Raw genomic sequence first — 14,485 nt, forward strand, 5'->3', positions numbered from 1 at the left:
CCCGCTTCTCCCGTTTGAGTCTGGGTCCCTAGAGACTCGCCCAGAACTGGAGCTCAGAATCTGAGACTCCCTCCCGATTGAAAACGACAACCTCGCCCTCAGCCACCAGCCCGCTCCGCGCGTACCTCCGCACCTTTGTATTTTCCGCACTGCGCCTCCTCTGAGTCTTGGTATGCTGTTCTCTTTCCTTCTAGTTGAAGAATTTCCCCTCAGCCAGCCTTCCTGTGGTTCTGGGTGATGTCCGTTCCGTCTTTTAGTTGTATTTTTGAAGTGGTTGTGCGAGGCAGCAAACTCCGGTGTTTACCTATGCCGCCATCTTGGTTTTCCCCATTTAGTATCTCTATAATGTTTAATTTTACATATAAAATAATATCATATGCAAACAGATATATTACTTATTTCTTCCCAATTTGGATAGCTTGTATTTTTTTCTCTTGCCTATTGCTTTGGCTAGAACTTCCAGTAGCATGTTGGCCAGAGGTAGTGAAAATGGGCAGTGTTGAAAAAGATCTTTAAAAGAGATGGGATTATGAAGCCTTTGACCTATTTAAAATTGTGTTTCTCTGTGTTCTCAGTATCTAGCACAGTGCCTGGCATGGTAATTATTGAATGAATGGATTTTTTAAAAAGGCAGTTTCTCAAAACAAAATGAGTTAGAGGCACTTCTGAATGAAGGGTTGATTGGGGAGAAGGTAGCAAGGATTGAGGTGTGACCATATGGGTGATAAGGAGTCAACAGTTGTCCCCCAACATAGAGCAGGTGTTGGTCCCACATTTTGAGCAGCAAAATCATTTTGCATCGTAGAAACTTTGCTTGGAGAGTCTGCTTTTAGAGATACCTCCCTGGTTAAGTTAATTCCCTTTCTCCATATTAGCACCCAACAGCTGGAAGAAAATAACGTATGTTGTATCTCTTTGTATTTATGAGTACCGAATTAATAACTTCAGTCCATTGGATGCAAAGAAAATGAGGGAAATGCTGTACATTATAGATGGAACTTGTTAATGCTAATAGAGTGTGTAACATATGCTTCAGTTTGGCACAGTTTAGAAATAATGTGAATGATTTAAAGTGCGTGAGTCTGTTTGCCTTCATTCTAATTGGGAATAGTTGGAAAGCTTCGAGTCACCACCATTTCATTAGTAATGCTGTGTTCTTCCATTGGAATGTGGCCCTCTCAACTTCGAGCAGATAAAAATTCTGATTAACTGTAGTCTTAGAATGGGAAAATCAAATGATTTTATTAAATGTGTTGGTATTTCTCCTCATCTGGACTTTAAACAAGCAGGTTCTAAATATGGACTAACATGTCTTCACTTTTTCCTTTAACAAGGATCATCTGAGTTACAGATTTAAAAATACATTCTGTAAATGCAGAATTTGGTAACTTTGATAACAATTCTGTAAATTCAGAATTAGATCAAATTTGATAACCTAGGCAGTGGTGGAAAGAGCAGGCCCTTTGTCTCAGTGAGGGAAACCCTATAGCTTGTGCAAAAAGCAGGTGTGTTTTAAGGATACAAGACTATCTTATAGGACCCAAGGACAGGAAGGGCAGCCAGGCTCAGGAGGTTCTGGGTCCAGGACCTGGAAGCCCTAGGAACTGGGGTCCCTCAATATGTGTCTCCAGGGCCACAGCGTCTCACCTCTACTTTTATCTCTGCACCTGCTCCTTTTCTCTCCCTCTCTCAGCAGATTGGCTGCCTTGGCTTCTCTGTGCACACAGCCAAGCACAGCTGCCTGGCTCTGGCTTTTTATTACTTCCAGTTCAAGGGCCAGCCGAGGCTGCCCAGCATCTCTGATTTCCAAATTCCTGGGAGAATCTGGTTATCTCATCTTGAGTCAGATGACCACTCCTGGTTTGTTCATTTATTTATTTAAAAACTCTCACTGAATGCCAGGAACTGTTTTAGGCACTGGGGATGCATCCTGCCCTATGGACCGTGTGTGTGTGTGTGTGTGTGTGTGTGTGTGTGAGAGAGAGAGAGAGAGAGAGAGAGAGAGAGAGAGAGAGAGAGAGAGAGATTGAGATTGAGATTGTGAAAGCTCATTCTTTGGGGACTGGGTTAAGAGTTGTAGTTTTCAGAGAAAGAGAAGAATGGCTTGGGATCCAGATAGACCTGGCTTTAGATCTTGATTCTTCCCCTTACCAGCTGTGTGTGACCTTGGGCATATTAGAATCCCATTCTCAGCCCCAATTTTCTCATTGGCAAAATGGGAATAATCCTTGGTAGGTAGTTATGAGGATTAAAATGAAAAGGTACCTGTAAAGTCATGAGTGTAGTGCCTGCCACATGGAATCAGAACTCCACCCTCCTGGTTGTGACCCTGAGCAAGTTACTTAACCTGCCTGAGTCTGTTTCCTCACCTGTAAAATGGGAAAGAATATCAGCGACAGCACATGCTGATTATGAGGACTGAATCATGTGATGTGTGCCAGGGTGCCTGGAGTTTGTACACAGTAGATATCAGTGTGGTTGCTGTTCCTCTTGCTCTTGTGATGATTAGTCACATTTTTTTCTCTTTCTTCTAGTTCCCTTTTGGCCGCCGCTCGCCCTGTGACATCTACTGGCATGGTGTTTCATTTCACGACAACAACATATTCTCCGGTCAAGTGAACAAGTTTCCAGGTATCCACTGTTGTTTTTGTTGCTGGCATTTACGAATGTTTCCAGGCTGGGTCTCAGGGTACACTTGTCCTCAATAACATGACAGTGCTTTGAGATCAAACTCGAGATCTCTTCATTGGAATTGCTGCCTGCACTCTGCCTGGGCACCATCACCTTGGGAGGGATGCTAACGCAGAGGAATCTGGACTTAACCCACCAGGGGTTTGAAGATTGGAGGCTCAAAAACATCAAAAGACAGGCTCTCCTGGTCGATTCCACTGGTGGAAGGACATGATTTTCACTTTTTCAGTTATAGATATAACATGGGGGTGTGGTGAGGGGATTATCTTCTCAAAATGAAAAAAAAATAGACCATTTTACTTAAATAATTTGCAGGAAACAGAAGTACTAACATTCTAGGAATATGTCACAGAAATGGGGTTAGCAATTTTCATTTTCTTTAAGTATCACATTTGGAGGTACCATTTTAAAAATCAAATGCACCTGTCTGGGAATAATAGGTGGCAGAACCTCTGCTTTTACCCAAAGCCATTATCCCAGTGAGACTTACCTATGAGGGGACTTGTGCCAGGAAAGTGGCCTAGCCAACATTTTAAGATACCCCCTCAGTCCACTCTCCACCACCCTCTGTGCCTCTACCGCCCTCTTCTGCTGTGATTGCTATTCATTATTTTTAATGGCTAAGTGAAGAGGGTAGTTACAGTGAGTGGAGGTGCTTGGGGGAAAGGAACATTGTTGAGCTGGGTCTGATCATAGCCAAAGCGTCTTCCATTGATTTTCAGAAATTTTAACAGGTGGTTCCAAGCATGTTATAATATAATAATAAAAATCGTTTTTAAAAAGATCATCACCTCCTTTAACAAAACCACAATGTGGATATTTCTGTATTTCCTCCCAAACCTTAACCATGTTTATGTATCATTTTGACATAATTGCTCTCCTGGTCTGATTCCACTGGTGGAAGGACATGAGTGTCCTTTCACCAGAGTGTAGTTGCCTGAATATAAGGTGTTTTCTCTCAGTGTTATATTATTTATGCTTATTTTATTTATTTATTTACTTATTTTTTATTAAAGAAATTCTCTGCTTTAAATATATTTTTAATTGATTTCAGAGAGGAAGGGAGAGGGGGAGAGAGGTGAGGGGAGGAGAGAGAGAGAGAGAGAGAGAGAGAGAGAGAGAGAGAGAAGCATAAATGATTAGAGAGAATCATTGCTCGGCTGCCTCCTGCACATCCCCTCCTGGGATCGAGCCCACAACCCAGGCATGTGTCCTGATGGGAATCGAACCGAGACATCCTGGTTCATAGGTCGACGGTTAACCACTGAGCCACACCGGCTGGGCTATGCTCATTTTGAAAAGGAGAATCAGTTTGTTTTTTCCCTTTGGCAGTACATGCCACATCTGTAGGACAACACCTCTCAGAAAACCTAGTATCCATACATTATATACTGGCTGGTTGTGCCTTGTCCACTAGGGGCTTTTCAACTGAGCGTGCAAACTGCCCCACGCCACACGTGGCTCAGATTCACGTAGAAGGATATAGGTCAGGACACACAGCTTGCCAGCGGGTCAGCACCCAGCATGTCTCTCCAGCAGAGTCTTTGCAAGGGTTCCAGGGGCTAGTGTCTGGTCCCTCGAGTGAAAGCTCAGGTGCAAGGAGACAAGACCTACACTGGTGGATGGGAATCTGTCTTGGCTTAGATGACTCATAGGACCCAAGATCTCATGTAGCTACTCCACAGCATAGCTTCCAGGGTTCCTGCCAGCGTCATGCTAAGTGACAGGCATCACCACTCTCAGGAAAGCCTGGAGTCCTGGCTTCCTACCTGCTATCTATGCAATTTGCCAATCAGGGCCATTTTAACCATATCCTTTGTTGTCTAGTAACACAGCTAACTCTCCACTTTTATTGGTTTCCAGGGAAACAGAGTTAGAAAATTAACCTGAGGTCAAATTTGTCCTTAGAGAAGGAGAGAGGATTCTATTACAGAACAAGAATGATGCTTGCATTCAGGGTTCTTGCACACGGTCTAATGGAATAGTTATTGCTTTCTGTCTTACTGCGCAGAAAAGGTGACTTTTGTTGTTGTTGTTAATCCTCACTCGAGGATATGTTTCCATTGATCTTTTAGAGAGAGTGGAAGGGAGGGAGAGAGAGAGAGAGAGAGAAACATGGATATGAGAGAGACACATCAACTGATTGCCTCCCCCACGAGCCCTGACCAAGACCGGGGACCAAGGTACATGACCTTGACCAGAATCAAACCCAAGACCTTCAGTCTGCAGGCCAACTCTCTATCCACTGAGCCAAACTGGTTAGGGCAAAAAAGGTGACTTTTTGGTGCTACTAAAGGACCTATTGGGATATCAGGAGAGTATAATATGAAAGAGAACAACTTTGAATGAGGACAGAGTTCCTAAGACCTGAATCCTAAGTGAGGCTTCATTTACATTTCCGACCTGCTCACGCCTTATCTAGAGAGAAGGAAAAAGGTAGGAGCTGTGACCCTCCATTCAGAACACAAATTAGAAATACAGAGAAAAATACCGCCAAAGGCCTGGTTTCATTAAAGGTGATAAAAGGATATTTATCTCAAAGAAGCAAGTTTGTCCCATCCTATATTCCACCTGCCAGTGATTAACACATATAGTTTTCCACTTTACTAACAGCAATTAATTAGCTCTAATGACAAAGTAGGATCTTGAACCTCTAGGCAGAGTGACAGTATGGCCACACCCTCCGCTCTGAGAAAGATGCAGTCCTCAGCAATGGGTGATCACTGAGCAGTCTGTCCTTTTGCTCCAGTTTGTGTCCAAGCTTATCTTCTGTCTCCGATATATCCCATTATTTAACAAATGCACTTTGTATGCATTGTATGTTACTTATAGTAAGTCCTAGTGGACGTGCCTGGCAAGTATAAATACTTCCCACACTGAACAAGCAAAACTTTTGGACACGCATATGGGAGTAATTTATTTTGTTTGTGTCAGCACATTAGATTTTAGCCACTTTTCTATGGGCAATTTCCCTCAAGGTTTGTTATTATATCTTAACTGATGAATTAAGACTTTCTATAAAAATAATCTGCTTTAAGAAAGCCTGAAACTCTCAATTCTTAGCTTACAAACAAGTCTTTTGATGAGTTTCAGGGTCTGAGATGTTGACAGCACCTGAGAGCCCACCCTGAGGAGGGGACTAGGGAAGGGGCTCCACTGAGGAATCCATGGGGGCAGCTGTCTGGCAAGCACTGGGCTGGGCTGGGGACTCAAGGACAAGGAGAGAGGCATGCGGAGAGGGAAGTGTGATACCAAGTATGTGCTGCGCTGGAGGGAACTTGGGATGCTGTGGGGGTTGGAGCGAGGACACTCGCCCTCACCCAGATTCGCTTGGGATAGGTGTGGTGAGAGATCCCGGAGAGGAGGATTGACATGTGAGCTGAGCCTCCAGGGATGGATGGGCCTGAACCTCACGTAAAGCAAGGGAGCAGAGCTGGTGCAAAGACAGACTGCTTAGAACTCACTGCTCACTCAGCCAGGGGAAGTGGCCCATGGCGGTTAGAAAGGGTCACGTGTAATAGGGGCAGCGGAGTGAGGCTAGGCAGGGACAAAAGGGCATGGGAAGCCACTGAGGAATTTTAAGCCACAGAGTGGCATTTTGGATTTCAGAAAGATCATCCCAAGAGGTGCATTGGAGGTGGGTGGAAGCTGAGAGAGGAAATGGAGAGAGAGTTAAGAGGCTGCTGCGGCATCCAAAGTGAACTTACCAGTGGGGATGGGAATGGAGGGAAGCGGATGGATCTGAATGGACTGTTTGTTGTTTGACAGCTGGTTTGTGTTTCTGTTATAAATGATATTTGGATTGAATAATGCTTCCAGAGCAGCTCAGATTTTATTTTGTTCTTATTTCTTGTTTTTGTTTTTTAAATTGGGCAAACTCTTGGGTAACTCCATACGGGAAGAGATCCACCGGGTCTTGGGACTTTGCTGCAAAAAGAAGAACCCAGGCCCGGTGCATGGGTGGGGGGTGCGTGGTGAGAGTGGCAGGAGGCAAGATCTTGGTGTGAGAAGCTTCAACCTGCGTTAGCGGGTTTCCCAGTCAATAGGGGAACTGCCGAGACAGGGACATCTTGGGAGAGACCTCGATGAGAAACCCAGGTACCCAGTCAGCCTCAAAAGAACCTGTTAGTAGGTCCTGAAGCCACAGACAGGAGGACCCCAGCCCTTGCAGAGTAGGCTGGGGGACAGAGGAAGAACATTGGCGAGAACAAGGCAAAGGCATTGCTCAGGTACCAGGAACAAAAGACACGTTTCTAAAAATTGGGGACAAAGCAATGGAACCCCAGAAAAGCAGTTGAACTCCTCCTTATTTAATTGGACTACAAAGTTGGGGTCAAAGAGTGCCTTGTTCCTAGTCTTGGGAACTGATGGTTAGACCTAGGCTCCACCTCAGGTCAGAATGGGTCCCAAAGCCTAGGGCAGGGGTCACAGGTAGGGTCAGGCGCTGTAGCTGCTTACAGAAGGGGGGCAGATTCCGGCAGTGACCTCCTTACTCACACATTTACTCTGGGAACATGGACTCTGGCTCAGCTAGAAGGCTGGCTACTCTTGCCAGCGTCTTATTGAGAGAAGATGGCACGCCTCACATCTGTTTCTGAGCCATTGCCAGAGGGTAAGGATGCCAGCAGCATCCTCATGGGCTCAAGTGAAGGGTGGAGACCTTCTTCCTGGCAGCACTGGGTGGCATCACAGCCAAGATATAGTAGCGAAACAAAGGCTTTGGTGGTCAGTGGACTGAGGGAGGTCTACACAGGTGCCTGCTGGAGACAGGTGTACTGGTGGGATTAGGGCTCAGCTGCCTACAGCCAGCAGCCGGCAGGGTCTGGGAAAAGTAGCCATTGGTTGGCAGGACTGCCTCTGAAGTTGACTGTCTTCAGTAAAGAACTACCTGGAGACAGACACAAAGGTAAACTCGGAAACAGAACCTTAGCTGGTGTAGGGACCTCTGATTCTCAGCACAGAAGGAGTTACTACAGATTGAAAATGAATATTTACTTCACTTGCTGGACCTCAATTTTCATAAAACTTTTCTGGAACATTCAAATGGCGCTCCTGTTCTCACAGCACTTCTGTCTGTTTGTTATGTGTGTCCTTCTGATCTGCTGAGGGGTTTCTGAGCCTTTCTCGCTTACAACGCCCTGATGCGGAGCATACCACCACATTCTGGTCAGGAGGCAGCATCTGTGTGATGTAAGGTGCTGCGCCACAGTGCGTTCCGAGGGTTTAGTTTAATACTAACGGAAACCTTTGTCAGACACGAGTGAAGAGTTCCCAAGAAAACGGACAATTTGTTTTTGTGTCCCCTATGTTCAGCTCCAGGGTTTATAACTCAAAATTTCATAGGGGAATAAAGAGGAAGAGCTTTGATTTTCCAAACTCATGCATATTTCTTGGGAAGCTCAGGACAGTGTCCTCAGTGAGTTTGTTTATTTTTTTTTTATATATCTATCGAAGAGTCCACATTAGAGCATAGTTTATTAGAACTTTTTAAGCCCCTTTATTTCTTGCTTAATCCTTCTCTATATCCTTCTAAACAAGAACTAAGAACCTGGGCATTGACATGTTGAAGCTGCAATTTTTAGGTGTATCGCTCTTTTTGATATGCTGAGGGAATCAAGAAGTAGGTTATTAAAACCTCCATTCTCAAGTGTTTACCCTTTGCTTCCTGCACATGGCAGTTTAGAGAAACCTTGTTCAATCTGATTGTGCCCTCTTGGAAGGTGTGATAATTCGGACAGGCCGAGCTAACATGAAACTTGGTACTTTCTATTAAAAATAACTTCGCTCAGCCGTAGCTGGTTTGGCTCAGTGGATAGAGTGTTGGCCTGCAGACTGAAGGGTCCTGAGTTCAATTCCAGTCAAGGATTAAAAAAAACCAAAAAATACTTTTCTCAGCAATTTTCTAGTGTCAGCAATGGGACTATGTAGCTCTCTCAGGGTGAAGACCATTTTTTTGTTGTTGCTGTTAATCCTCACCTGAGGGTATTTTCCCATTGATTTTTAAAGAGAGTGGAAGGGAGGGGGAGAGAAACATCAATGTAAGAGAGACACATCGATTGGTTGCCTCCTACACGTGCCCCACCAGGGTCAGGATCAAGCCTGCAACAGAGGTATGTATCCTTGACGGGAATTGAACCCAGGACCCTTCAGGCCTACACTCTATCCACTGAGCCAAACAGGCTAGGGTGTGAAGGCCATTTTTAGCGGCAATATTTGCTTTGAGAAATAAGCATGCCAAAATATAAAATAATTTGCTTAAAATTTGCCAGGGTAAACACTCACTTCTCTTGTCAGTGTTACTAAAGATGTGGGGGGGAAAAAGTCCACCATTCTTTTTAAATGTTTTATAAGTGAGATATTTCAGTTCCCTCCAAATAAATTATTGAGATCTGGTCAATGTCCGCATCAGTACTTAGAACTGAAGAACTCCTATGGATTCCATTTTCCCCTTAAACTATAATTATGCTGTGGTATCTTCTCCAGTCCCTGTCCTTATTTTAGGGAGATAGATTTTATGCTGAAAGGTATATATACTTTTATTTTATACATTTAATACTCATAAAAGATTAAAACAAATAATTTAATTAAGCTTCTCATGATGTAAGCACAGTCTACTAGACACTATTCTCTAGGGTATAAGATGCAAGGAATCCCAGAAATATGTATGGTGGCCCCAAATTTTAAAAAGATGTTAAGTTTTAAATGTAAGCTATAACTGCTTCTCTTTATTCATTATCTAGGTGGCTGACAAAGAATGGAGTAATAAGCTAGGTGGAAACTCATTCCTTTGAATTGATGTTTCATTTTTATAAGGAAAAAAATTCACCTATCACCTCAAATTTTTCATTAATTTGGTAGGTCTTAACAAACCATGAGTCACCGCCGTGGGGAACAACTCATACCTTTTTTTATCCAGTCTGAAAAGTGACTGTGTCGGGTGGGTGGTTTTAAAAGTCCCAAACAATGGCTGTTTTATAGCTAGTGGCCCACTGTTGTTAAAACCTCACAGCTTCTCTCCTCCCCAGGCATGACGGAGATGGTGCGTAAAATTACTCTGAGCAGAGCAGTGAGAATTATGCAGAATCTCTTTCCTGAGGAGTACAACTTCTACCCTCGCTCTTGGATTCTGCCTGACGAGTTCCAGCTCTTTACTGCTCAGGTAGATGGCACTCCGTCCCATGGCCTTGAATCATACTGTGGTTGCGACCGTGTCCTGGGTTCTGTGTGCTGGGAGCTGGGGCCAGAGGTCCCCAGGGAGCTGAGACTGGCCAAGGGAGTGTCTAACAGTACACAGTTGGTGTTGGCAGCGACCACGGCAGATTGCAGAGTTGAACAGGTAGGGTGACAGGTAGGTAAACTGAAGAAGTGGGTCCTGACATGAGGAGACAGTCCTGATACTGATATTTGGAGCTGCATCAGGAGGTCAGGGTTTGGGGAGCCAGGGAGACAGAGCAACAGAGCGGGGGCAGATGGCTGAGCCCATAAGAGGACTGGGACTATTTGGGTGAATCCTGGAGGTGTGGTCCCAGGGTATGAAACGTGGGAGGTCAGGCTCCGCTTCAAGGCCAGGGAGTAGGTCTGACAAACTGAGGGGCGGGGGAACCTTTTAAGTGTCAATTTGTTCCAGAATCAGTTTTCAAATCACCCATTCCATATTGAAGCAGTATGTTTGAGCATGAAATATTTCGTTGAAAACCAATCGGCCATATATGTTTTGGTCTGTTTCTGGACTCTACTTTGTTCCATTCATCTGTGTGTTTACTCTTAGCTAAGAAAGCTATGGCTTTATAGTCAGTCTTATCAGGTAGTGCCAGTCTTCCCACTTGGTTTATCTTCAGAATAGTTTTGGCTACTTTTGCATCTCTGGGTCAATTTTATAATCAGTCTGTCCCATTTCTACAAAGAAGCCTGCTAGGACTTGGAATCTACAGCTCCGTTTGGAGACAATGGACATATTAACAATGCTGAGTTAGATACATGACTTTTTATTTTTTTAAAAATTTAAATATATTTTCATTGATTTCAGGGAGGAAGGGAGAGGGAGAGAAAGATAGAAACATCAATGATGAGAGAGAATTATTGATCTGCTGCCTCCTGCATGCCCCCTGCTGGGGGTCGAGCCTGAAACCTGGGCATGAGCCCTTGACTGGAATCAAACCCAGGACCCTTCAGTCTGCAGGCCAACACTCTATCCAGCGAGCCAAACCAGCCAAACCCATTGACCCCCTGTACCCTCTTCCCACTCCCTCCCCAGGCCTTCACCAATCTATTGTCTGTCCATGGGTTATACATATATGCATACAAGTTCTTTCCTACTCTCTTCCCACTCCCCCTTCCTTTATTTATATCTTCCTTAATTTATCTCAGCAGTGTTTTATAGCTTTCCCTACAAGTTTTTATTTTTTATGCTATTGTAAATGATATTTTTGAATTTCATTTTCCAATTGTTTGTTGCTAGTTATAAACATCCAAGTGGCTTTTTAATTTTGAACTTGTATCATATGACCTTGCTTGATTCCCTTATTAATTCTAGAAGTCCCTTTTTGTAGATTTATTAGGATTTTCTATGTATACAATTAATTCATCTGTGAACAAATGTTATTTCTTCCTTTGTAACCTATGTGCCTTTTATTTCTTTTTCTTGTTAAACTGCCCTGGGCTAGGACCTCTATACAATGTTGAACAGAAGTGATTAGAGTGGACATCCTTGCCTTGTTCCCAGTCTTTGGGGGAAGCATACAGCCTTTCACTGTTACATATGATGTTAATGTTTACTAGAGGTTGTTCATAGATGCCCTTTATTAACTTGAAGACGATGTCTTTTATAGTTTACAGAAAGTTTTTCATCATGAATGGGTGCTTAATTTTGTCAAATGCCTTTATGTATCTATGAAGATGATATGGTTTTTTTCTTTATTTTGATAATATTATGAATCACACTGATTAATTTTTTAAATGTTAAACTAACCTGATATAAGTCCTACTTGGTTCTAATATATTATTCTTTTTATATACTGCTAACCTCTACTTGCTGACATTTTGTAAGGATTTTCTGTGTCTTTGTTCATGAGAAATGCTGGCATTTGATGTCTTTGTTTGGTTTGGTATCAGGCAATCTTCATTAAGTGATTTGGCAAATGTTTCTTCTATTTTTTGAAGATTTTATATAATACTAGTATCATTTCTTATATGTTTGATGGAATTCACTATTGGAGGTATTTGGGCATGGAGCTTTCTTTCTGGGAATATGTTTCTTTATTTTTAAAAATACATATAGATAATTTTTATTTCAAGGGACTAGTCCATTTCATCTAAATTGTCAAATCAATTGACATAACATTTTTAAAAATAGTATTTCCTTATTATTTTTTAACATCTATGAGATATATAGTGATCCTCCCCTACTTCATTGCTAAGATTGGTAATTTGTGTTTGCTTTTTTTTTATGATCAGTCTAGCTAAGGGCTTATTAATATTTTTGTTCTTTTCAAAGACCCAATTTATGATTTTATTATTATCTCTCTTGTTTGTCCATTTTCTATATCATTATTTTATTATTTCTCTCTACTTCTTTTGGGTTTACTTATCTCTTCTTTCTAATAGAAAAAAGCTATTTTATTTATTATTATTATTTTTAAATGTTAATTCTTTATTATTTAAAGTTAAAATAAAAAGCTATTTTAAAGGGGAACCTAAGTTCATTGATTTTAAACATTAAAGCAATGTTTTCCTCTAAGCATTGCTTTAGATCTTGGAAATTTTTGTATGTTACATTTTCATTACCATTAAGTTCAAAATGTTATATAATTTCCCTTGAGATTTCTTTGACCCCTGGGTTATTTAGAAATGTGTTGTTTAACTTTTAAATAATTTTGGAATTTTACCAGTATCTTTTGTTATTGATTTCTAATTTAATTGTTGACATAAGAATATCTATTCAGTATTACCTTGCTCATTTTAACTTTATTGAAAGTTGTCTTATGACCCATTTACAAAGTTGTCTTATGACCCATTGTCTATATTGGTGAATGTTTCATGTGCATTTGAAAATAAAATGTACTCTGGAGTTGTTGGGATAGCATCCTACAAATGTCAATTAGGTCAAATTGGTACTTGGTACTGTTCACGTATCCCTTACTTATTTACTGCCTACTTGTTCTGTCAGTTATTGAGAGAGTATGTTGAAATTTCCAGCTCACATTGTGGACTGTCTCCTCATTTTAGTTATGGTAGTTTTTGCTTTACATATTTTAAAGTTCTGTTCTTAGTTTGATGATTTGACTCTTTTATAAGGTAACTTTCCTTGTCCTGAAGTCTACTCGATATTAATATAACACCTCTGGCTTTCTTTGGCTTAGAATTTTCATGGTATATCCTTTTACCAGTGTTTTACTGTTAACCTGTCTACATTTTTTAAAGAGTGCTTCTTTTTGACAGTATGTTATTGGGGTATGGTCTTTTATCCAGGTTAACAACCCCTGCCCTTTAATTGGTGTGTCTAGCCCATTCATACTTAATGTAATCACCAATATGGTTAGATTCAAGTATGCCCTCTTGCTGTTTCTTTTCTATTTATACTATATGTTTGGATTAATTGAATATTTTTAGTGTTTTGTTTTATCTTCTCTTTAAGCTTCTCAGTTATACTTCTTTTAAAGGTGTTTTTTAGTTTTTCCCCTGCCCCTAGAATCTAGGGTTTACAATGCATCTTCAACTTACCACATTTACCTTTAAGTATTTCCTACTTCAAGTAAAATATAAACACCTTACAACATTATATTTCTACTTCCACTCTTTTTCTTTGAGCTATTATCATATATTTTACCTCTGTGTTATAAACCTCATAATACATTATTATTTTTGCTTTGAAAAGTCCATCTATATATATAAAAGCCTAAGTGACTGTTACAACCGAATGACTGGAATGACCAGAACGACTGATTGACCAGTCGCTATGATGTACACTGAACACCAGGGGGCAGATGCTCAATGCAGGAGCTGCCCCCTGGTGGTCAGTGCGCTCCCATAGCCAACCTCCCATGGCTGCAAACCTCCTGCGGTCCCTCCCCTTGTCCGGCAGGCCCTGTCCAACAGGCCTCGGCCGGCAGGCCCCCAGGCCCCAGCTGGCAGCTGGCAAGCCCCGGCTGGCCCAGCCTCAACTGGGACTGGGCGAGATGGCCCCAATAGGCCCTGATCGCCAGCTAGTCCTAGGGACCCCACCTGTGCACGAATTTCTTGCACCGGGCCTCTAGTTACTTATAAAGAAATTGAAAAATGAGTATATTTGTCTTTTATACTCACCCATACATTTACATTTCAGAATTCTTCATTCCTTTGTGTAGCTCTGGGATTCCATCTGGTATTTTCTTTCAACTTAAAGAATTTTCTTGCAGGTCTGCTGGTGACAAATTCTCTCAGCTTTTGTTTGTTTGGAAATGCCTTCAGTTTTGTAAATGTTTTGAAATAATTTTGGACTTACAGAAAAGTTGCAAATGTGTAGTAGAGAGTTCACATATACCCTTCATCTAGCTTTCCTTATTATTAATATACTAGAGGCCCGGTGCACAAAAATTTGTGCACTCGGCGGGGGGGGAGGGGGTCCCTCAGCCTGGCCTGTGCCCTCTCGCAGTCTGGGACCCCTCGGGGGATGACCACTTGCTGGCTTAGGCCTGCTCCCAGGGGATTGGGCCTAAGCTGGCAATCAGACATCCCTCTGGCAGCCCGGCAGCCCTCGGGGGATGTCCACTTGCCAGCGGGGAGCAGGCCTAAGCTGCAGTCGGACATCCTTAGTGCT

At 42.3% G+C, this 14,485-nt stretch overlaps 1 protein-coding gene across 1 annotated transcript in view; it reads left to right on the plus strand.

The window, feature by feature from the left end:
- Nucleotides 1-14,485, plus strand: part of TTLL11 (tubulin tyrosine ligase-like family member 11) — a 184,996-nt gene that overhangs the window by 34,399 nt on the left and 136,112 nt on the right. Inside the window, exons 2-3 of the mRNA XM_005879192.2 lie at nucleotides 2,535-2,631; nucleotides 9,717-9,850. Coding sequence (XP_005879254.2) covers nucleotides 2,535-2,631; nucleotides 9,717-9,850 — 231 coding nt within the window. The remainder of the gene's footprint in view (nucleotides 1-2,534; nucleotides 2,632-9,716; nucleotides 9,851-14,485) is intronic.

This window comes from Myotis brandtii, unplaced genomic scaffold (genome assembly GCF_000412655.1).
Source record: "Myotis brandtii unplaced genomic scaffold, ASM41265v1 scaffold589, whole genome shotgun sequence".
Classification (NCBI taxonomy): domain Eukaryota; kingdom Metazoa; phylum Chordata; class Mammalia; order Chiroptera; family Vespertilionidae; genus Myotis; species Myotis brandtii.